General features: G+C 50.3%; 1 protein-coding gene across 3 annotated transcripts in view; it reads left to right on the top strand.

The window, feature by feature from the left end:
• The first annotated feature begins 5259 nt into the window (after positions 1–5259).
• The window catches only part of ATP2A3 (ATPase sarcoplasmic/endoplasmic reticulum Ca2+ transporting 3), a 60848-nt gene continuing 42721 nt past the window's right edge, over positions 5260–23386 (top strand). For all 3 annotated transcript variants that reach the window (XM_054646733.2, XM_054646731.2, XM_077188807.1), the window contains exon 1: positions 5260–5489. In XM_054646733.2, coding sequence (XP_054502708.1) covers positions 5372–5489 — 118 coding nt within the window. In that variant the 5' untranslated portion in view covers positions 5260–5371. The remainder of the gene's footprint in view (positions 5490–23386) is intronic.

The following is a 23386-nucleotide window of genomic DNA, read 5'->3' as shown; positions in this document are numbered from 1 at the left end:
GTCACCTCTAATTAATTAATTAATTAATTAATGCCCCTGTGTGTGACAGCCCTGGGACCAGGGGCGGGTGTGGGAGCAGGACAAGGGGCAGCTGCACATCACCAGGGCTGGTTTAGGAAGGTGAGAGGTGCTGGCAAAAGAGATTCACAGCTCCTGGTGCCACAGCAGCTGCTCACTTTTGGGGTGGTGAACCCTGAATTTGCTCCCCCTGGGCTCTCAGCTGCTCTCCTGGGAGAGTGCAGCTGTGCAGCTGTGGTGACCTCGGGGGTGGCAGTGACATCCCTGGAAAGGTGTGAAGGGCACATCCAAGGGCTGCCTCCTGCTGCTTCTAACGGCCTCTGCACTGAGATGAACTTCACAGAATCACAGAATCACTGGGTTGGGAGAGACCTTCCAGATCATCGAGTCCAACCCAGCCCCAACACCTGAACTCAACCCTGGCACCCAGTGCCACATCCAGGCTTTGTTAAACACACCCAGGGATGGGGACTCCAGCACCTCCCCGAGCAGAACATTCCAATTTTTTATCACTCTTTCTGTGGAAAACTTCTTCCTAATATCCAACCTGTGTTTCCCCTGCTGCAGCTTGAGGCTGTGTCCTTGACCTGAGCAAGGTGGGGAGCTGTGGATGCTGAAGCAGGCTGGTATAGGAGCAGAGAGGATGGAAGAAAAGCCCTGTGTTTTCTGTGCTTGCTCCTGGCAGTGCCAGCAGCCGTGGTCTGCTGGGAATGTCAGACCCAGGACATTGCTCTGACTGCCCTGGGGGACTCAAGACCCTGGCAGGGGCTCAGAGACCTTGGCACAGAGTCACAAACACCTGTGCCTTTGATTTTAGCCCTTGCATAAAACAATTACCAACTTTGTGTGAGGGGTTACAAGCCACCAGAGTGTGAATAGAATGATAGTGAATTTATCACCAGGTGAAAAAGTAGAATTTTGGGGTTTTTAGAATGGGGGTTCAAGAGGCAAGATGGAGGAATCTGGGTGTGTTCTGTCTTTCCCTTTCTTCTTCTTGTCCTCCATCTTCTGCTGTGATGGTGGCACTTTTGGATTGGTTGAGAGTAGAGACAGACTGTCTAACATAGGTGATGGGTATTGGAAAATTATTGTAAATAAAGTACACGTAGTTTTTAGTATAAAAAGCCAACAGCACCCTGAGGGTGTCAGTGTGCCACAACCCGACCTGCTGGACAGACCTTGGTGGGTTGGAGAAAGAATGTTATAGATGAGAGAAAATAAACAACCTTGAGAACCAGAGCCAAGGAATCCTGTCTTCTTCTCCTTCAGTCTTGGGGCTGGGAAAAAGAGATTTTCTAAATCCTCAGGGTCATCCTCGTCACAGGAGCGCCCAGGATCCAACGCTGCCGAGCCCCACCAGAGCCTGGAGCTGCTCACCAGCACACAGCCTGCCCCCTCAGCCTTTCCAGCACACTGAATATTTTCCCCATCTCAGAGGAACAAAGTGGAGACAAAAGATTAATCTTCCACGGATTGTAAAACCCTTGGAGTGAGGGTGGTGGCGTCGGCTCAGCGCTGCTGGCAGCCCCGGCAGGCTCCAGCCATCCCTGCCCTCAGCCCAGCAAGGCAGCAAACCCACGGCTCTGGGGAGAATTACTCCTGATTTCCTTCTGGAAAAGCAAGATTAAAATCAGAACTGCCTGTAGACTTCCATGCCTTGTACAGCACTCAGTCAGCCCTGGCTGGGTCCTGCTCTTCCTCCCACACTGCAGCCACGGCAAAAAAAACCCCAAACAAATACAAAAAAAAAACTCCTCAGTAGCCTGGGAGGTGTTAAATGCATTCTTTTCATCTTTTTATGGCTCTCTTAAGCGTGTTTACCTCCCAAAGTTTTTACCGTGGGGGAAGCCAAGATATATAAGGACATTTGCCCTTTGTGTGAGGGCTGACCCAGTACAGAAGGGAATCCCCCACACCTGGGGAACTGCCAGGGCTGGAGCCCAGGTACCCCCACACCTGGGATGTCTGTGGACCCTTCCCTTGCAGTATTGAGTGTTTTCAGTCCATTTTCCCTCGCTGACTAATTTACAGCTCCAATCACTAATGGTTTTCATGGATTGCTTAATTATAGGCAGGGTGGATGGTGCTGCCTTGTCATCAGGGCTGCCAGATGTTCCCTTTGTAACTCTCACCTCAGGTGCTCCCAACCTTGCCAAACTTTCACCTTTGCAGCTGGGACATCATCCTCGTGCTCTTTTCCATTACTAGGACTGGCATCATCCCATGAAACTGGGGGAAGCAGGAGCAGCAGCCTGCACCTGGCCCAGGGGCAGGGATTCATGTGTGAGGTGGGGCACTGCTGGGCTGGGAGAACGTGACAAAAGGGTCAGGAGACACTGGGGAGAGCAGTGAGGGTCTCCAGGTGGTGCCTGCACAGTCACACAGCTTGAGCTGTCTGTGTCTTTGTTCTTGGCCTGCACAATGAGCACCAAACCAGCCCTTCAGCCTCTGGTGTGTAGGTGAGGCAGTTTGGGGTGTAGGGCCTCGTCTAAATCATGCCCAGGAGGACACCAAGGCTCTTTCCCAAGGCCTTGCTCCGAGGGCAGCACGTTTGCCCTGAAATAGGCTAACAAGGCTGGGGCAGCTGCCTGCCAGGAGCTGCAGGCTGGGGATGAGGGGTCCCATCCCACCCCACCAGAGGCACTGCTTTGGGAGCAGCCCCCAAGTTTTGGGGCTGATCTACTGCATCAGGTCCTCAGTGCCCCTGGTCAAGAGCATTTTATGTGTTAATGTTTTCACATCACATCAATTCTTCCCAGGCACCTGGTGGAAATCTCTCTAATGAGGACAGGCTGAGGGAACTGGGCCCTTCAGCCTCAAGAAGAGGGGGCCTCATCCATGTCTGTCAGTGTCTGAAGGGAGAATGTCAAGAAGATGGACCAGGCTCTTCCCAGAAGTACCCAGAAATAGGACAAGAGGTGATGGGCAGAAATTGATGCCCAGGAAGTTCTACCTCAACATGAGGAAGACCTTCTTTAATTTACATGGACCCAGCACTGAACCATCTGCCCAGAGAGGGTGTGGAGTCTCCCTCACTGGAGATATTCCAGAACCCTCTGGACACACTCTGTGCCATTGCTCTGGGATGACCCTGCTGGAGCAGGAAGGTTGGACCAGATGAGTTACTGTGGTCTTTTCCTGCCTGATCCATCCTGGGATTCTGTGACCCACCCAGCCCCATGAGCCAGGCAGCTCTGGGGCAGACTCTGGCCAAGGGCAGCGCTATTGCCTGGGAGGCTCAGCAGCAGGAACAGCACTTTTCCTCCCAAAACACTCCTGAGAGGCAGAGGAATATGACTGGTGAGCTGTGCTCCTTGCAGGAGGACCTGTGACACTGTGGGCTGAGCTCTGGAGCACCCTCTGCCTCCCACGCCTCAGCTGCGGTGAACCGGAAAAAATGAGTTTATCAAACTTGAAAAGGGAACCTGCATTGCTTCAGGACCTCCACTCCAGTGGAAGCTGCAATATACATTTTCTATAAGTGAATTTACATAGAAATAAATTAGCCAGAGCTCCTCCCTGAGATATCTGCTGTCCCTTCCTCATGCTGGCTGCTGTCTCTGCCTGGGGTACGTTTCTGTAGAATTGGGTTTGTCACCCTCTCAGCTGGAGAGCAGTGCCAGTCACCATCAACTGCAAGCTTCTTCCAGCAACAGTGGGAAAACTGGAAGTACCTGAAAAGTCAGGAGTTGGTGTTCACATGGGGAGAGTCACTGGGAGCAGGTTTGAGCCAGGTCATGGAGAGCTGGTGGAGTGAGGGAGCTGGGTCAGGTGCACTATGTTGAAAAGTCCTGCAGGTGTGGTGGTGGTGGTGACCCTTAGCTGGGTTGTACAGTGGATTTTGGGGACAACCCTTCTTTTACAGGTCAGGGTAGCTTGCCTGGTGCTGCTGGTGGTCTCTCCTGCATGGGGGTGCTGCTAAAAACAGTCATTTTGCAGCTGGAAGAAATCATTAAGTAGCCCATAGCAAAGAGGGATGTAAAGCCCTTGTGGGGTGTAACTGGAGCTCTGGTCCACCTGGAGCTAGGCAGGAAGGGCACAGGGAACCTGGCTGAACAGGGGAGTGAGACAGGTTGAAAAATCCTTGCAAAAGCACGAGAGCCTCCAGGATAAGCCCATTCCTGAAACAGGGATGCTCTGCCTTGTGTGTGGGGATGAGGAGCACCGAGGAGTGTGGGATGTCCCAGGGACACAGTGAGGGACAGTGCTCAGGTGGTACCACACAGGAGATCCCTGGATCCTTTCTCTGTCTCCCTGCAGTGACAATTTACATCTCACATTTCCAAGGGCAAAGGCAGCCCACCACAGCTGCCCCTCTCTGGACACAGTGCAGTGGTGGGAACAGTGTCAGTGGTTTCCACAGGTGTCAGGCAGGGATGTGTAATTCCAGGGCTCCTGCTGCTATCACACAGTGATAATCCTGATCCCACCAAAGTCAGTGGGCATGGAACTGCTGTGCTTCCAGCAGAGGGGCTGGGGCATGCTCAGCTTCCAGCTGGAAGTAGGGTGCTGGAGGGGGTCCAGGGAGCATCACTCTTAGGGAGCCCCCTTAGACCCCACAGCTGAGCTGCACCCATGCAGCATTCCCACCTCCTTCTATTGCTCCTGATATTTTTAATATTATTTTTGTGATGGAAACTTTACTTCTCCTCTTAACTTCTTAAGACACAGCTATTTCCTCTGGACTGCTTCCACTGCCCACAAACCTGCCCACTTCTCAGCCTGGAAATCTGACAAAACACCAACAGGCTGAGAGAGCTGGGCTGCTCAGCCTGGAGAAGAGCAGGCTCAGGGGAGACCCTCGAGCCCTGTCCAGTGCCTAAAGGGGCTCCAAGAGAGCTGGAGAGGGACTTGGGACAAGGGCCTGGAGTGACAGGACATGGGGGAATGGCTTTAAGCTGAAGGAGGGGAGATTTGGATTAGATATAAGGGGGAAATTCTTTACTGCGAGGGTGGGGAGCCCTGGCACAGGTGCCCAGAGCAGCTGTGGCTGCCCCTGGATCCCTGGCAGTGCCCAAGGCCAGGCTGGACAGGGCTGGGAGCAGCCCGGGACAGTGGAAGGTGTCCCTGCCATGCCGGGGGTGGCACTGGATGAACTTGAATGTCCCTTCCCGCCCCTGCCCCGGGCGGCAGCGGGCACGGAGCCGCAGCGCGGGGGTCCGGCGGTGCCGGGGCTGCCGAGGGGGCGGCGCTGGCCCCGGGGGAGGCGGGGACGGAGCGGGAGGGAGCGGGGCGGTGCCGGGGCGGGCCCGGCGCCGGGCGGGCGGGCGGAGAGGTGCCGAGGGAGGCATCGCCGTGCGAGCGGCGCCCCGTGTGCCTCCTGCGGCCCCGGCCAGCAGCCCCGGGCCGGGGCATGGAGGCGGCGCACAGCATCCCCGTGCACGACGTGCTCCGCCGCTTCGGGGTCAGCGAGAGCTGCGGGCTCAGCCCGGAGCAGGTCCGCCGCAACCGGGAGAAGTACGGCCCCAATGGTCAGTGCGGCGCGACGGGATGGGCACGGGATGCGGGGCGGGGGTGGGACGGGGCAGCGCTAACGGGACACCGGCATCCCCGCTGGGACCCGACCGGGACCCTCCCGACCGGGACCGGGGTGGGGACCGGGACCGCGACTGAGACTGGGATCCTCCCCGCCGGAATCGGGATGGGGACCGGGATCGGGATGGCGACCGGGGTCCTCCCCACCGATATGTGGACTGGAATCCTTCTCGCTGGGATGGGGATGTGGACCTGGACCCTCCCTGCCGGGATGGGGATATGGACCGGGATCGGGATGGGTACCGGGATCGGGATGGGTACCGGGATCCTCCCCGCCGGGATGGGGATGGGGACTGGGATCCTCCGCACCGGGATGGGGACCTGGACCGGGATCCTCCCCGCCGGTACCGGCAGGGTCCGGGGTGCTGCCGTGGGTCCCCCCCGAGCATCCTCCCGGCCCCGGCTGTGCGGAGGATCGCTGGGGATGTGCCGCCGGACACCTGTTGATCAGGGCAATATTTATCGGCTTTAATTAAAGGCTAATTGCTGCGGGTTCGGGCGGCCAGGAACGTCGGCAATTAGCGGGGTGTTAATTCCGCTGGCGGAGTGACAGAAAGCGGGGAGGGACAGCGATATCTCGTTACCAGGAAGGAAAGAGGGGACGGTCTCGTTGCCTGCGGGTGACCGAGGGAAGCCCCAAAGAGCCGTGAGAGGTGTCCTGGGGGGGATCTCGCTCGCCCCCACCGCAGCCCTGGCTGTGGGTGCTGTGGGACAGGCAGCGGTGGTGGGGACACCGTCCGTGTGTGTCCTGCCCTGCCGGTGTCACACTGACCCGGGGGACCCTCTGCGAGCACCTGGGCGTCTTCACGGCGCTGAGAAGGGGAATTTGTAAATGTTTTGAGAGTGCTCAGTGTGCCCAGGAAGGGCTGGCTGGGGTGTCTGCACCTACCCAGGTGATTTTAGGGTGGCTTTGTTGAGGCTGTGACCGAGGTGGATCTGCATGGGAAACAGGAGGGGTTAGGGTGGTTTGCTGCAGTGCTTTGGGGCCGTGAGTCCCTTCTCAAACTTCTGCAGGAGCTCCGTGTATAAAGTCTCTCCTGGGCTGGAGCTTTTTGCCCGATCCTCACGGATGAGGCGAAGGGAAGCCTGAGTAGATGCTGGCAGGATTGCTGTCTGCATTTCTGTTAGGCGGGATCAGAGGGCTGTGACTCCCCCAGCCCTGTGAGCAGCTGTCCTGTGCTGAGCTGTGCTCAGGGCCCCCCATCCCAGCAGTGCTCCCTGTCCCAGGCAGCTTCAGCTCAGTTCCCTGGGCCAGCGTGGTCAGGGCTGCCCTTGGGAGCTCTTGCCATGGAGCACCTGCACAAGCTGAGAGCAATGGAGCATCACACCTGCTCCTGCTGGGCTTGATTTTGGAGAAGGGCAGCTGGGGACCTGTCTGGTTAACTGGGAGGAGCCCCTCTGCTTTGGGGGCTGAAGGCAAAATGCATCCTAAATGCAAAATACATCCTAAATGCAAAATACATCCTTATCAAACATGCTGGTCTGATCTCAGGCTACAATTGCAGCTGGTTTCTGGCCCCACAGGAGCATGTGGCTGAGGGGTGGCCTGTGCTGTGCAGCAGGGTGCCACCATGGCCATCACCATCGTGGGGCTCCTGGTGGCTTTGTCCCTCTGCTGTTTGCCCAGGTGAATCATCATCCCTGAGTCAGGCACGTTGGCTGCTCAGTGGCACCGGGCTCTGCCTTGACAAAGGGAGCTCAGGGCTGTGACGTAGGTGCAGAGCTAAGGGTTAGTGGTGGTAATTAGTTTGCCTTTAATTTTTTTTCCTTTTTTGCTTCCTCCTCTTGCAAGCTGTGGCTCTGTGCTCTCCTGGCTTAGCAGTTTGCTCCCCGTGCACCCCAGCTTTGGGTTTCTCACGGGCTGTTGTTTCACAGGAGCTGCTGACTTTGGGGTGTCCTGTGCCCTTCACCTCCCAAGCACAGCTCTGCAGCTCCTGTACTGCACAGCTTGCAGTGATGTGCCTGAATCTTGAGGGCAGTGACATGGGCAGTGCAACCCTCAGTGAAATGTGGTCGAAGGTTTTCAAGAATTCTGAACTTCTGCAATTTCTGAGCAGTATTTATATTTTTCTCATGGTGCAAATGAGACATAGACAGTTTAGACCAGCTTAAAACCATGCAGATAGGGACCTGTGTGGTTTGCTTGGTTTAAAACCTTAGTTTTAAGCAGAAAGTGGGGTTTTTTTCCAGCATGGTGAGAACTTGCAGGTTGTGTTGTGGCAGCAGGCACCTTGAGGGTCCTGTTTGGGAGAGCTGCTTGGGGTGAGGGAGCAGCTTGGCACAACGAGCTGGGCTGTATTAAATTGCATTTCAATTTAGGTTTAAATTAAACTCTAGCAGCAGAAGTGTGGGGCAGTTTGGTGACTTGTTTGAGCTTGCACAGAAGGGGAAGAAAAATCTTGTGTGGCTCGAAGTGCAGAGCAGGCCTTGAGCTCCAGCTACTTTCATTTTCGCACCCTCCTGTCTCACATTCATTCATTTCCTTCTGATCTTGAACTTCAAACTGCCAGTGTGGTCGTGAATCACAATCTAAAATACATCATCTCTCTGAAAAACTGCTCCTGACATGCTTCACAGAGCTGCTGGCTGCTGCTTTTTTATTGCATTTAAAAAAATACGAGCTGCAACGAGCTCTGACGTTAAGTGAGAAGCAGCCATCATTGGTGTGACTGATACAAAATTATTTCATTTTTTGGGGGCGGTATTCTTTTGGAGCTTAAAATTGTTGTTTTTTCAGATCCAGGGCTCACAAACACATTTGCAGGAGGAAGCAGAGAGCAATAGTGATTATTTGGTATCTCCAGCTCGTGGCTGGGGAGCCAAGCAGTGTGGTACAGATTACTGGAGTGGAAGGAGATATTTCTCCATTAGGAAGAGCTTGTGTTCTTGTTTCAGCTCTGTCATCAGTGCTGTCAGCATGGCCTTTCATTTGCCAAGGAAACTGGAGAAGCCACAGAACATTTAGGTCTCACCATGGCAATTCTGAATCTCCCAAGTCAATTTTAATTAATGAATGCTTTGGATGTCTCACATGTGCCTGGCAGGTGCTTCCCTATACCTCATCCCATCCACCAGCTCCAAGCTCCACAGGTTGTTTGCTTTTTGGTTTTTACCACAAAATTAAAAAAAAAAATCCAAACAAACAAAAATAACCAAATGCACATCTGTTATTTTATAACAGACTGAGCAGGAGGGTACAGGCATGCACCCTTCCTAAATGTAAAACCAGGGGCACAATTTCCCATGAAAATATTTGATTTTTGCCAAGGAAAGACAGATGTAAACAGGAGCTGCTTTGTGGACAGACAAGTGATTTTTCTGTTTTAAATATAGCTCTGATTTATCTCTTCTAAATGGATTTCTGAGTGTAAATGAGCATACATTTCAGGCAGGATATTGCAGGCATTAATGTGTATGCATAATTTTATTTGCTCCATTGGTAACCTAAATGGGCTGTGAATGTCAGCAGAGTCAAACTCAAACTGTGCTTCAGCATAGGGGTGTTTATCTCGTCTTTCATCTCCTCTGACTCTGAAGCAGAAGCTCTGCTGTGGTTGGAAACTCGGCTGGGCAGGACCATCCTGCCTGTGGGCCCTCCTTGGGGCTCACCCATCCTCTTCTCTCCCTGCCCTGCTCTGGGGGTGACCCCATCGTGCTCCCCCGTGCTCTGCAGATCCCCTGCCTTGCTGCAGGTGCAATGGGGCTGTGTCTAAGTGTTATTCAAACCTGCTTCAGCTCAAAGCTCACCAGCAAATTTGCTTGTTTTCTCCACCACACCTCCCTGTGTCTCTGCCAGCCTCACTCAGGATGCCCAAATCCTTGTGTGTGTTTTCCCACGTGCGTGCCCAGCCTGCCTGGGCGGGAGGAGGAGACGTCCCCGAGCCCAAACCCAGCTGGGCTGTGCTGCTCCTCTCCTCAAACCCACCAAGGCTCTTTCTCGAGGCATGAGCACACATCTGAGCCCCTGTTTTGCTGGAAACACCGTTGATAGCTGATTTATTTGCACCCTTTTCCCGGGATGTGTGTGTGTCTGCGCCTGCGGCGGGGGCTTGACGTTGAATTCGCTGCTGGCGGTTGCTAACGAGCCAAGGTTATGCTCCAGCTCTCTCTTGACAATAATAAAAAAGGAAAAAAAAAAAGAAATAAAATTTCTATTTCACGCTGAAGTATTTGAGGTGGCAGCAAGAAGAGGAAAAGCAGCATTTTCTGACTCATCAAACTCTGCGCTCTGTTCCTCTGTGCATCGCCCACCTTTCCCACCCCCGAAACACACGCTGAACAGTCTGATTCATAAACATGCTACGGGTTGGGGTTTTTTTTTTTTCTCCTCCTCCAAATCCTTTCCCTGAGGAGACATGCTGAGGCATTCAAACCTTGGGAGTGACTTCAAATTTGGGGAGACGCTACACAAAGTTTTCGTAATTGGCAGGGAAACTTGGGATTTTCATCTCTGTGCCATCCTCTGAGGTTACCTGCATTCACACCTACCTTTAAAAAACACTGTGAATCAAGAGCAAGGTTCAGAAAAACTGACATCTGCTGTCTAAATGCTGCAGGAACCAGGGAAGGAAGGTTTGCAGAGCCATAAGACACAGAAACTTCTGTGGGAGAAGGGATTGTGCCTGCAGGTCTTGTGTTTACCCCTGGGCTTGGTCTGCCTTGTGGCACAAGTGTTATTTCATGAGTGTTCTTATTTCATTGCTGGTTTTAAAGCTGGGGGTGGTAGAGCTGGTGCTACAAAACACTGATTTAAGAGGAGCTGGATGCACTGTGGATGCCCAGATACTGGCTTGGGATGTGCTGCTTCCAGTAAGGGGCTGGAATGTGTCCTCCAAAAACACCATTAGGAGCAAAATACCCCCCTTCTCCCAGGGTAATCCTTTTCCCCAGTAACTCAGGTGTCTCTTTTGAAGTCCCTATTCCAGCCAAGAGTATATGGCCATCCTAGAGCCATGCTTGCCATCACCACAAAGTCACACCTCTGCTCTTTGCCATTTCAGCACCATTGGGCTCTCTGCATGCTTTAAGCCTTTTCTTACCTCCAGATCTGATTTGAAGTGTTCCATTTCTGTGGTCATCTCCCCCCAGGGTAAATCCCTGAAAAATCCTATTGATAATTATGTTGCAAGTAAGTTTCCCTTTCTAAAGCTTCCCTCAAACCCATTTTTCTTGAGTAAAAAGCCTCGCTCCATGCCTGCTGCTGCTGTTGCTTTCTTCCTCCCAAGGAGAATTTTAATTTTTGAGAAGCATCCAAGCTGCTGCCTTTTCACTCTGCGTTTGCTCTGCTCATGCAGAAGGGATGGTGTGAGAACAGGAGGCTCCTGGCTGTGGCTTGGCTTTGTCCTGGCACAGCCACAGCCCAGGTGATGCCTCTGGCGTGGTCCCCATGGCACATCCCTGAAGAGGGGCCAGGGGTGCAAATGCTGGCACAAAACAGGGCTGAGCACGGCTCAGGGCTGGGCAAGGGAGACTTCAAGTGCCTTAAAGCAGGTGGTTGTTGTTTCTGGTGGTGGCAGCAGCTCTCAAGAGCTGATCCTCTCTGCACAAAAGCTCCCTGGAGAGCAGCATTCCCGGGGCTGCCCTGCGATTGGCATCAGGGATCTGAACTGCCCATCAAAGGGCATCAGGAGCCTCACAGGGCTGCTGCCAGCCCCGAGGTGCTTCTGTTTTCACAGCCCTGAAAAATGAGGTGGTTTGATGCTTTTTTGTGTGCTCAAACCTCTGGAGGAGCCAGCTTTGATTTTTCTCCCACACACAGCGCTCGCAGAGTCAGTTGGGATGCTGATACCCCTCCAAAATGCTGTTGGGGTTTTTTTAGGGTTATTTTTTGTGAGCTATGAGCCAGATGCTGAGTGTTTGCATCCTGTGCCCTTTTCCCAGCTGGTGCTTCCCCACTCGTGGGGAAGGGAGCAATGCAGGCAGCCCCTCCTGCTCAGCTGGAGCACCTTGGGATGGAGAAAGAGCTGATGCTGAAGGCACTGGGATGGGTGGGAGGGATGGGTGGAGGAGAAGGGGCCTGTGGCCACTCTGGGTGGGTGGGTGGCAGCAGGACAGAGCTGTCTGGGGGTTCAGTCCAACCCAGTGCAATGTTAACACGCAGAAAACTCAGCAAAGACCAACCCCACATTGGTGTTGAATGGGGTTGAAGCGCATTCATTATTCTGTATATGATAATACTTTTTTTTGGTGGTATTGTTACTCATGTTTTTTTGTTTTTTTTTTTTTTTTTTTTTGTATTTTGGTGTTGGTAGCACTGTAACTAGAAAGTGCATCAATAACCTCTATTTTAAAAAAATCGCCAGTGCTCAGTGGAGCTGCTGTTGGTGCCAGTTACCTCGCTGCAAAACAGGTAGCAGAGATCTGGTCTGGAAGTGTAGAAATGTTGAAAGAAGCGGGGCCAAACAGCAGCAGAGAAAATTGTGGTTACTCCAGTGTTTCCATGACGTGAGCGAGCACCGGAGGCTGCTCCGTGGGCGCTTAACCCCTGGCGGGCCGGGCTGCAGCAGCGCTGCCTGGAGGCTCCCAATTCCCTTCAGGATTCATGGGATTCGTGCTGATGGTCCTCTCCATGACCGCCCTCGGCCAGCTCCTGAAAGAAGGGAGGACTCATCCGAGTTCATTGAGATGCTGAGTTAATCCTCAGCAGCGATTAACCTGGTGTCTGTAACCAGCATTTGCTGCTTTGCCGTGGGAACCTCCCGGTTTCTGAGGTTTGGCTGCTCGTTATCACTCCATAAAAACCTTTTCTCTTTCTCACCCGCAGAGGTGGCGAGTGTGAGGTCAGGCTGTGGTTTGGTGGTGATCCCACCTGCCCGGTCCAGCACGTCCCTGGACCTTCAGGGCATGGGGTGGCATCAGTTTGTGACCTGGGATGGCTGAAGGCTGAAACGTTGTAGCTCTTGTTAAGGTCCAGATCTACGGTAGTCTTAAACCTAAGTGCCACTGCTCTGATCATCAGAATGCTCCTAAAATTTAAATGCTCGGAAATGTGCTGGATGTGCTGATGCAGGTCCTGGCTTTGTACCCTCTGGTCCTACCTGAACGCACTTGAGATGATATATAACCTTATATTTATATTTATATATCCCATTTGAGATTTTATATACATGTTTTTCATTTGAGATTCTATATGTGTGTCCCATTTGAGACACACACATATCTGCTCCATTTGAGAGTAACATATTACCTATCTGAGATTTTTATATCTATGCATATATATATATCTCCCATTTGAGACTGTATATATGTATATAATTTCCCATTTGGGATTATAGATGTATGTCTTATTTGATAACCAAAAATATAACTTATTAACCCACTGATAACATATGTATTATATATATGTATGTATTATATATATAGTATATTTTTAATATATATATCTGTATGTATACATACATATATATAATACATATACAGTATCTATATACACAGTGTATATATATGTATATAATTTCCCATTTGAGATTATAGATGTATGTCTTACTTGATAACCAACTAGTATAACTTATTAGCCCACTGATAACATATATGTATATATAAAAATATATTTCATATATATAATATATAATATTTATATATATTTATGTATATATCTAATATATATATACAGAATATATATATGTGTGTATAATTTCCCATTTGAGATTATAGGTGTATGTCTTATTTGATGACCAACTAATACAACTTATTAACCCACTGATAACATACAAATTATATATAATATATATTATACATGTTTATATATATGTATATATACATACATATATAAAAATATATATACAGTAATATATATGTGTGTACAATTTCCCATTTGAGATTATAGATATGTCTTATTTGATAACCAACTAATATAACTTATTAACTCACTGATAACATATAAATTATATATATATTTATATCTATATATATGTATACATATATATATAAAAAATATATACAGTATATATATATACAGTATGTGTATATATATATATGTGTATATATATATGTGTGTATGTATGTGTATATATATATATATATATATATATATATATATAAAATTTCCCCCCCCATACAAACATTTGCAAGTACGTATGGGACACCTTTGAACAAACCCCCTTTCTGGAGGAAAGCCGAGCGAGGCAGTGCGAAGCTGTGTCCCTGTGGGAGCCGGCCGGTCCCTGCCGGAGGGGGAAGCTGCCGGTGCCGGTGTTTGGGGAGGAAATCCGCTCCTCGCTCCGCGTGTCCCCCGTGCCCCTGGGTTCCTGCCCGCGGTATTTTTGCCTCGGGTGTTTCCTGCTGTTGGAGCGCTCCGTGTGTGTCACACCGGGGGAGGCGGGGAGGGATGGCGGAGCCCTCCGTGGATCCGGGCTGGCTTTTCCCTGTCCCCGATCGCGCTCCGCTCACCCGGGGCTCCCCAAAGTCCGCTGTGCCCGGGCTGCCTGGGAAAGCTGTTCCAGTCCCCGCAGCTGCTCCGTGTCCTCCCGGGGTCATGAATGGCCAAAACGCATTTTTTCCTTTGTTTTGTTTTGTTTTGTTTTGTTTTTTCCCCTTGTGTTTCTGGAGGAACCCCCCGGAGCGCTTGCAGAGCTGTCCTCAGAGTAAATGCAAGGCTCCGGATTTTTTGTGTTAGGTGCGTGCTTTATTATACAGGGTAGGTTTAAAAATTAATAACAACAACAACAACAATAATATAGGGCTAAACAGAAGGCCCACATTATTATTATTATTATTATTATTATTATTATTATTATTATTATTACTTTGGGGGTTGCTTGTTTTGGTTTGTTTTGTATCTTTCTTTTTCTGGTTTGGAAACAGTTTTCCTTGCATGGGTTGGCGATAAAAATCACTTGTTTTTTGGGAAGGCTGCGTGGGTGGGGGAGATTCTCTCCTCTTCTGCTTTCCTTCGAAAGGGGAGTGAAAGCTCAGAGATGCTTGAGGAGGAGCTGGGCTGAACTGGGCAGTGCTGGGCTGAGCTGAGTTTAGCTGAGCTGAGCTGAAATGAGCTGGGCTGGGCTGAGTTTAGCTGGGCAGTGCCCGAATCCCCGGGGCCCGGCTCGGCTGGAGCTTTGCCCAGCAGGAGCCGCCGGGCAGCCGAGGTCGGGATAACCCTCCCCTCACCTGCCTGTCTGCACTTTCCTTTTTCCATTCTGCAGCCTCCCAAGTCAACACCAGGGCTAAATTAAGGAATCTGTGGGGAGCGAGTGGAAAAGTAAAAATGGAAAAGGCTGGCTCAGCAGGGCAGGCGGGAGAGGGGAAGTGATGGAGCTCCGTCCGTCCCTGGGCCGTCACTGAGGGTTCCCCTCGGGCCATCCTTGGGGTGTTCTTTGGGGTTTTGCAGTTTTTCTGGGCTTTTCCACGCTTTGAGAGCCAGGGATCTCCTGTGCTCCCCTCCAGAGGGGGTTCCTGCAGTGACCCAGGAGAAGGGGCTGCTCTGCAGCGCTGGTTCAGACCCACTCTGGGGTTCCTCTTCTGTTTATGAAGCCTAATGCATATTATTCTTCCCTTTTCCACTCAAATATATTTAGATTTCCCTGTATTTATATATATATACACAATTTTATCCTTATATATGCTGGTATCATGTTTGTATACATATATGTATAACATTTCATCTTTATAGGCCTTTATAAAGCCTAATTCAAATTATTCTTCCCTTTTCCACACAAATGTATTTTGATTTCCCTGTATTTATATATATGTATTTTATATATATATGTATTATATATATATATATTATATATATATATATATATATAAATAATCCTTATGCACAAATATATGTTGGTATCATGTTTGTATAAATATATGTATAATATTTCATACATATATGTATAATATTTCATCTTCATAGTCACACCCACAGATATTATGTATATTTGGAAGGTGATTATGAAAAAACCCAAGAAAGGACTCATATTTCCAGGGATCTCCAAGTATCTTGTTCCAGGAAAGGAGCTCCTTCAACTACACAGGAATGTGTGATCCTCAGAGAGTTCATCCATGAAAAGCATTAATTGTCCAACTCACCCCTTTTTCCCATCCAGAAAAACAGATCCTTTCTATCCTACAGAAATTTTTTTCTTGTGATATAATCCAAACTAAGGGCTGGGTAGACTTCATTTTCCATGAAAACCCATCCAAGAGGATTGCTGAAAATAGACTGTTCTCTGAGAACAGATACCAGAAAAAGCAAAGGGAGGGGTGGAGGCAGGTCATCTGGGGCAAGGAGTTCTGCAAAATAAATTCATGATTGATAATCTCAGTTTGAGTTAAAAGCAGCCCATGTGGATTAAGGGATACATTACCTTGGATGTGTTTTATCATCCTGGTTTTATTTATCATGGGAGATGGCTTGGGATGGGATGCCATGTTCAAACTCTGATATTCCCCACAGGTTTGCCATGACAGAAACATTTCCTCCAGAAAACAAACAAATGGAAAAAAGACTCCAACCCAACTCCCTCCAGACCACAGCACATGGAGGATGGAGCTGGATCCATTCAGCCCCGAGCTTGGGGCAGGGAATTTTTCCACCCCATGTTCACAGTCTGGGTGTTCATGATCCAGAAATGCACAGTTTGGGCCCTGGGGCTTGGCTGTGGGCACAGCAGCAGGATTGATTAAAACATATGAATTAAAAGATAGCAATTAAAACAAATATCAGCATTTGGAGGGGTCAGGGTGAGCAGGTTCCTCATCTTGGCAGGGAAGGGGAAAAGATGCAGTTTGGATTTAAAAGCAATATCCCATAGTTCTTATTGGGGTTTGGTTTGGTTTGGTTTTGGGTGGGTTTTTTTTTTGTTTGTTTGTTTTTTTGGGTTTTGTTTTTTCTTTCTTTTTTAAATGGACACTGCAGGTTTGAGGCTCTGTTTCAGTAACTTTACTTACCTTTGTAATGTAATTTATTATTTCTGTTTCTTACTTATTTTCATTACTTATTGGTATATTTTCCAAAGCATACAAATGTGATATCCTTAATGGTTGCTTACCATGGAAGTTGCTTGTCTCAGTGTTGAGGGATGTTGGAGCTGCTCCTTGGGGAGGGAGTTCTGCTGTTCCCCCACTGAGCACAGCAGCATTTGCTGTGTTCTGAGCAGCATCTCTCCTCCAGAATCAAACACATCCCTTTGGAAAAATTCATCCTAGTTTCATTTTCTTACCTGGAGTCTTTTCAGTTCAAATATTTTTTGGAAAAAAATAGGATTTTTCTTAAATCCTTTGGGATTTTTAGGAAGAAAAAAAAAAGTTCCACAGACCCCCCTTTGCACTGGCCCTGGCCTGGCTGGGGCTTTCTGGTCACTCTGCTGGGTCTGGGGGTGGCTCTGGGGGCAGGGAGCATCTCAGGGATGTGGGGAGCAGCCAAGGGCTGCAGCAGAGCCCAAAACAATGAGACAAAGATTCCCTATTTACTTAACACTTAGCTGAAGAATTAGGTTTAGGGTGATAAATGAGGAAATATAACGATATTTCTAGGGTGGAAGAAGAGAATGGATTGAGGTTGCAGCATGTGCCTTGGTTGGGGTTGTGGTAATTTTGGCAGAGGGTTCCCAGGTGAGGCAGAGTCACTCCCTTGCCTTTCCCTGCAGTGATGGAAAGGGTCTGCTTGAACCAGAGGTAGGAAGAAGCAAAAAATACCCAACATGACCCCAAAACTAAAAAAAATTCATGGAACCTTTAGCTTTATTTTCTTCAGCTCCTGTAGTGGTTGTGGGGTTTTTGGTTTGTTTTCTCCTTTTTCCAAAACCGTTACTATTTCAATGCCGATTTTTAGCTTTTCCACCCGGGAGCCGGAGCTGGAAATTCTTTCCACTGCGTTGGTGCAGGAGGGAACAAACTGCTGCTTTTAGTTTGCTCAAATAATCCATCCCTGGCTGGAGCCATGGGTTTCCTCCTTCCCACTCCCTCCCACTCCCAGAGCAATCCCAGGATCTGCTGGGGGTGCTGATGGGGACAGGGCTGAGGGATGTGGCTTCCAACCCCATTTCCCTGAGGTTTTTCCTTTAAATGTCTCCAAGACTTTATTCTTGCAAACACCACGTGGGCACTGGAGGGGCAAGCCCAAGTGGCAGCTTCATTTTTCAGAACAAAATGGGCAAAATCTTCTGTCCTTGTGTTCCTGGCATTGAGGAAGGGAGGTGGGATATTGGCAAGGAACCAATTTGTTTTTCTGTGGCATGGGAGGAGGATGCTCAGGGCTGGGCAGGGTTCATGGGCCCCCCTGAACTGCAGTGAGGGGAAGCTTGTGCTGCCCAGCATTTTGGGGATGAGCCATTTGCCAAGAATAAAGGAAGGGAAGTTTAAAGTGGGATGGGTGAGGCTTTCCTTATTTATTTCACACTGCTTCTTGGACCATTGGTCAGATGCCACACTCCCTCCTCCATTCCTGTTTCCCTGTCCCTGGACAGTGGGACATGGGGGTGGTGGCTTCTCCTTCAGCACGGGGATGTCACTTTTGATTTTCTGGGGGGAAGGAGATAGCACAGGGCTGGGTTTGCTGGTGCTTTGGTGATCTTGGGGGGCACATCCAGGATAACTGCATTTCCTAGTCCCTGACCTGCTGAGATCAGCTCAGCTGGCCAAAATAGGAACAAATGAGCTTTCAGCTTTCCCCTCTGACTGAGCAGTGGGTGCCTGGTGTCCCCAGCTCTCCACTGGGACCCCATCACTGTCCTGGGGTGATTGATGGTGCTGGGCTGGGTTCAGAACCTGTGAGTCTGAGGGTGGCATGAGCAGCTGGTCTGGAGCTCTGTCTGCCCCAGCAAGCCTTGTGACCCAAACCAGAAATTTTTGGGGCTGAATTTTTTGCCAGCCATTGACGGAGTCCAGGTGCCAGTGAGGAAAGCGGTTGGATCATTTTACCCTAAAGCATTGCCTGGAAAACAGCAAGGATGTTTCTGGCCCTTAAACCTCTGCTTATCCCTCCTCATGTGCTACTCACCCATCCCCAGCTGCTGCCTTCCCCAGCTGGGCTGAATTTGCTTATTTTTGGGGCAGGGGATCCCCCAGCCAGGAGGGTTCTGGGCTTTTGCAAAGTGCAGGGCAGGGCTGGAGCAGGGGTGAATGCTGGGGAATGACAGGAACAGCAAAGCAGTGGTGTTTGCCATGGGAGGGGGGTTGTATCTTGTTTATTTGATCTTTCTGATGCCTTTTGAAGCAGCCCTGAATGAGTGGCTGTCGCTGGTGTGAGCAAACCTCACCTGGCACACAGGAAAAAGCAGCTGTGAGGCGATAGGCAAATAAGGGCTGGGGCTGGAGGGCTCCCCACCCAGGGCACACCCAGAGCCACCACAGCAGGAAACCACCCCTGGCTTTGGGAGCAGCTCCTTGGGGGTGTTGGAGGACAGGGTGAATCCCCTGGGATTGTCCCCAGTTGTGGTACAAAGCAGGGCTTGGCTTGGCTGTGGCATTCCCCAAGGATGGGGATGGGTGCCCCATCCCTGGAAGTGTTCAAGGCAGCTTGGACAGGGCTTGGAGCAACCTGGGATGGTGGAAGGTGTCCCTGGCCAAAGCAGGGGGTTGGAACAAGATGATCTTTAAGTTCTCTTTCAACCCAAACCAGTCTGTGATTCTGTGCCCCCAGTGCTGTGCCTGTACCCCTGAGGTGGTTTTTAATGCAGGGTTATTTCCTGTGCTCCTTGCCTGGCAGGGGCTCAGCACAGCTGGAAATGCTGCTGGCTGCAGGCCTGGGGCTCTCCCTGCAGCTGTGCCCCCCCAGGGCTGGGGTTTCCATGCTGGCTGCTCAGAGTCAGTGCCCCCCATGCCAAGGGGGTGCCCCAGCACAGCCCCTCACCCTGCTGGGTCTTGGGGGGCTGCCTGCCTGAGGGGTTTAACCTTTGGGGCTCTCTGGGGAAAGGCTAAGCGAGCTTTGGGGGGTGTGTGCCCCCACACTGGTGCAGTAGCACGTGGGGATCCCAGAGTCACAGAATGATGGGGTTGGAAGAGACCTCTAAGATCATCGAGCCCAACACCTCAACCAGACTACAGCACCCAGTGCCATGTCCAGGCTTTCTTCAAACACATCCAGAGATGGTGATTCCAGCACCTCCCTGGGAAGAGCATTCCAGTACTTTATTATTCTTTTGGTGAAAAATTTCTTCCTAATATCCAACCTATACCTTCCCTGCCGTATCCTGAGACTGTGTCCTCTGCTTCTGTTAGAGACTGACCCCACCTGTCTCCATCCTCCCTTCAGGATAACTGCATTTCCTAGTCCCTGACCTGCTGAGATCAGTTCAGCTGGCCAAAAAAGGAACAAATGAGCTTTCAGCTTTCCCCTCTGACTGAGCAGTGGGTGCCTGGTGCCCCCAGCTCTCCACTGGGACCCCATCACTGTCCTGGGGGATTGATGGTGCTGGGCTGGGTTCAGAACCTGTGAGTCTGAGGGTGGGAGCTGTAGAGAGCAATAAGGTCCCCCCTAAGCCTCCTCTTCTCCAGGCTAAACAGCCCCAGCTCCTCCAAACGTGGGATGTGGGGGCAGAGGCTGAAGCAGGCAGGGTCCCTTTAGCTGCACCCTGAGGGGCCACTGTGCCTGAGCAGAGCCACCCCAGCCCCTGGCACAGGGGGCAGGGCCAGCTCCAGGGATGCTGTGGTGCTCAGGAGCTGTGCAGAAAGGGAAGTTGTAAGAGCCTGAATGAGAGATGTGGGACTCTAGGCAGTCTCCAAAATGCAGTTTATTGTATCCAAGAGGTTACAGCAGTCCAGGGTGGTGGGTGACAGAGCTGTGCCTACAGCTGTCAGCTCCAGCTGCAGGCAGGCCTGGAGACCCTTTGGTTTTGGTTACATTGCATTCTATACTTTTCTTTTGGTTACAATGCATTATAGACTTTGGGTTTGGTTACATTGCATTATAGACTTTTCTTTTGGTTACATTGCATTATAGACTTTTCTTTGCTGAGCATCTTAATGCAGTAGAACCAATCTGTACCTTAACCTTTATCTACAGCCTATCATAACTGCTATAATTACCATATTCATGTTACTGTTCTCCAATCACTAAAAGTTGGTACATTACAGTTTAAGCTAGAAGTTGTGTTTCAGTTTTCTTGCAGTGGAAAATTCTGAGACCTTTTTTCTACTTGCAACTTTGCTGCCTTGTTTGCCTGTGCTCTCTTTCTGCTTGGTAAAAACATCTTCTTGTTTGGGGTGGGTTTATCCTTTGCTCTAAGCCATAAAACCCCTTCTAACTCACACACCCTTTGCCTCCTTGGTTACCCAGTGAGACTGGCTCAGCAATTCTTTTCTTCTATATCAAAACTTGCTTCCATCTCTATTCCTTCATCAGATTCTACATTGAAAAATCTTTTTGCTAAGCACACATATCTGTGAGACCTTCCTGTCAAACTTTCATCCTTCCCAACAGGAAGTGGTGTGGGTGAGTTAAGTCATGCACAGCCAGGCCCTTGGATCACTGAGTTTTGTCCTCTGGGAGCATTAGCACCATCAGGCTTTGAGTGTTTGCATGCAGATAACGCTGAAACCCCAGGCACACAGCTCCCAAACGCTGCTTTTCACACCTCTCACCTCGAGGGTGGGGAGCAGCCCCGCTCTCCATCCTCAGGTGGGATTTATGGGCTGAGTGTGAGCTAAAACACCCCAGCAAAGCCTGTCCCCAGCAGCTTTGGGGAGTGGAGGTGTGCAGTGCTGGCTGTCAGCAGGGCTGAGGCAGAGCAGACATCCCTGCAGCCAGCCCTGGGAAAGGCAGCCAGTTAAAATAACAGTTTATCCTGCCTGCTGTCTTGTGGGATGGTGGAAGGATCCCAGAGCAGCCCTGCCTGGGCTCCTGCTTTGTGTCACAGGACAGGAGCTGCTCTCCCAGCTGGGGTTGGTTCAGGGTTTTCTTGCCCTTTTCACTGCTACTTTACTGCCTGTCAGCAGAGTCCAAAGGAATTGGATGCATCCCTTATTTTGCACATTCATTTCCTCTTCCCTGCATAAGGGAAAAGATATTAAAGGCAGGGAAGAAAAAGTGATTACAACATAGAAATATAGCTTGAATTAAGTTATTCAGAGCAGAAAGCTGAGCCTGGACATGATGCTCATCATTATTCTCCCAGAGGGCATCATGCTCTTCCCACATCATTTGGGGGCAGAAGGGTTTCCCATGAGGGAAATCTGATTTTATCCCAGGGAAGCTCCTGAAATGGTGAGGGAAAATGGAATTTCAGGATGTTTGCTGTTGTGGATTGTACACTGGAATGTGCACCAGGGGTTGCTTTGTCACGTGCTGGCCTCTGAGATGTCACCTTGTTCCTCACTTCCCCCAAAGCAGAGTGGCATCAGTGCAGGATGGAGAAACACCAGCTGTGCAGGGATGTGCTCCAGGGATTTTTTTGCTCCTGTTACAGCAGGAAAAGCTCAAACATTTCCCTGAAGCTCCCCCAGTGCCAGCCTGTCCTGGTGTGTGTTTGCTGTGGCCAGGAGAGCGGGGCTGTCACAGGCATCTTTTATGGAAAATCCTTTCTTTAGGATTTTTCCTCCTGAGAAGCTGAGAGGCCTCAGGAACAAAATGTAACCAATGGTTATCTGCTGCTGTGGAATGCAACAGGTGCATCTGGGATTGGCCCATGTTGGTTGTTTGTAATTAATGGCCAATCATGATCAGCTGGCTTGGATTCTCTGACTGAGACAGAAGCTTTTGTATAATTCCTTCTTATTCTATTCTTAGCTTAGCCAGCCTTCTGATGAAATCCTTTCTTCTATTCTTTTAGTATAGTTTTAATAGAATATATATCATAAAATAATAAATCAGCCTTCTGAAACAGGGAGTCAGATCCTCATCTCTTCCCTCACCCTGAGGCCCCTGTGAAGTGAACACCCTCACAGGGGCTGTCCCAGAGCCCTGGGCAGTGCCTGTGCTGTGCTCCTGGGTGGCACCACTGTTTATTTACCTTTTCATCACCTGGCTGCCGTGCCCTGCCATGCTGCAGGCGCCAGCTGTGGGCTGCCTGCCCTGTTTGAGTTGGCAGGAGCTGGAGATTCACCTCCTGCTGGAGCAGCCCGACGCCAGCCCCACGACTCTCAGGGTGCCCGGGCTCCTTGCACGCCCTTGGAGCATCTTGTGTGGATATTTTGCAGCCTGGTATGGGCCAAACATCACCACAGATGTGGTGGCACAGCAAGGAGAGATGTCATGATGTGACAAGCTCAGAGCAAGTTGCAAATGCTCAGCATCCCTGGAGCTGTGGATGTGTCCCTGCAAGGCAAAGCCCTCAGAGGTGGTGGTGGTGCCTTAACCCAGAGGGGACAGTGCTCTTTTGGTGGTGGGAATGGCCCTGTGACAGCTGAATTTGCTTAATTTGACGGAATTTGCTTATTTTTGGGGCAGTGGATCCCCCAGCCAGGAGGGTTCTGAGCTTTTGCAAAGTGCAGGGCAGGGCTGGAGCAGGGGTGAACTCTGGGAAATGACAGGAACAGCAAAGCAGTGGTGTTTGCCATGGGAGGGGGGTTGCATCTTGTTTATTTGATCTTTCTGGTGCCTTTTGAAGCAGCCCTGAATGAGTGGCTGTTGCTGGTGTGAGCAAACCTCACCTGGCACACAGGAAGAAGCAGCTGTGAGGGGATATCTCCACTTTCCTGGCTCTGCTCTCCAAAGCTGCCATGCAGGAGAGCAGGAGCAGAGGAGCCACAGATGTGTCCACAAGCTGCAGGTCCTGTGGTGGGGCTGCTCAGCTGGGGAGGCTGGGTATTTATGGTGCATGTGGGTGACCCATTTTGGGATTCTCTGAGCCACCATTGCCCCTTCCCACCCTTGGTGGTGTCACTGCATTTGTGTTCTGGCTGGGAGCTCCTGCCCAGGGCTGGATTTCTGTGCTGAGCCACCCTTCAAAAGGGTTATTGGGGGGGTTAA

The sequence above is a fragment of the Agelaius phoeniceus genome, chromosome 20 (assembly GCF_051311805.1).
Source record: "Agelaius phoeniceus isolate bAgePho1 chromosome 20, bAgePho1.hap1, whole genome shotgun sequence".
Taxonomy (NCBI): Eukaryota; Metazoa; Chordata; class Aves; order Passeriformes; family Icteridae; genus Agelaius; species Agelaius phoeniceus.
The sequence above is the reverse complement of the archived record's forward strand: the minus strand, read 5'-3'. Positions and strand labels throughout refer to the sequence as shown.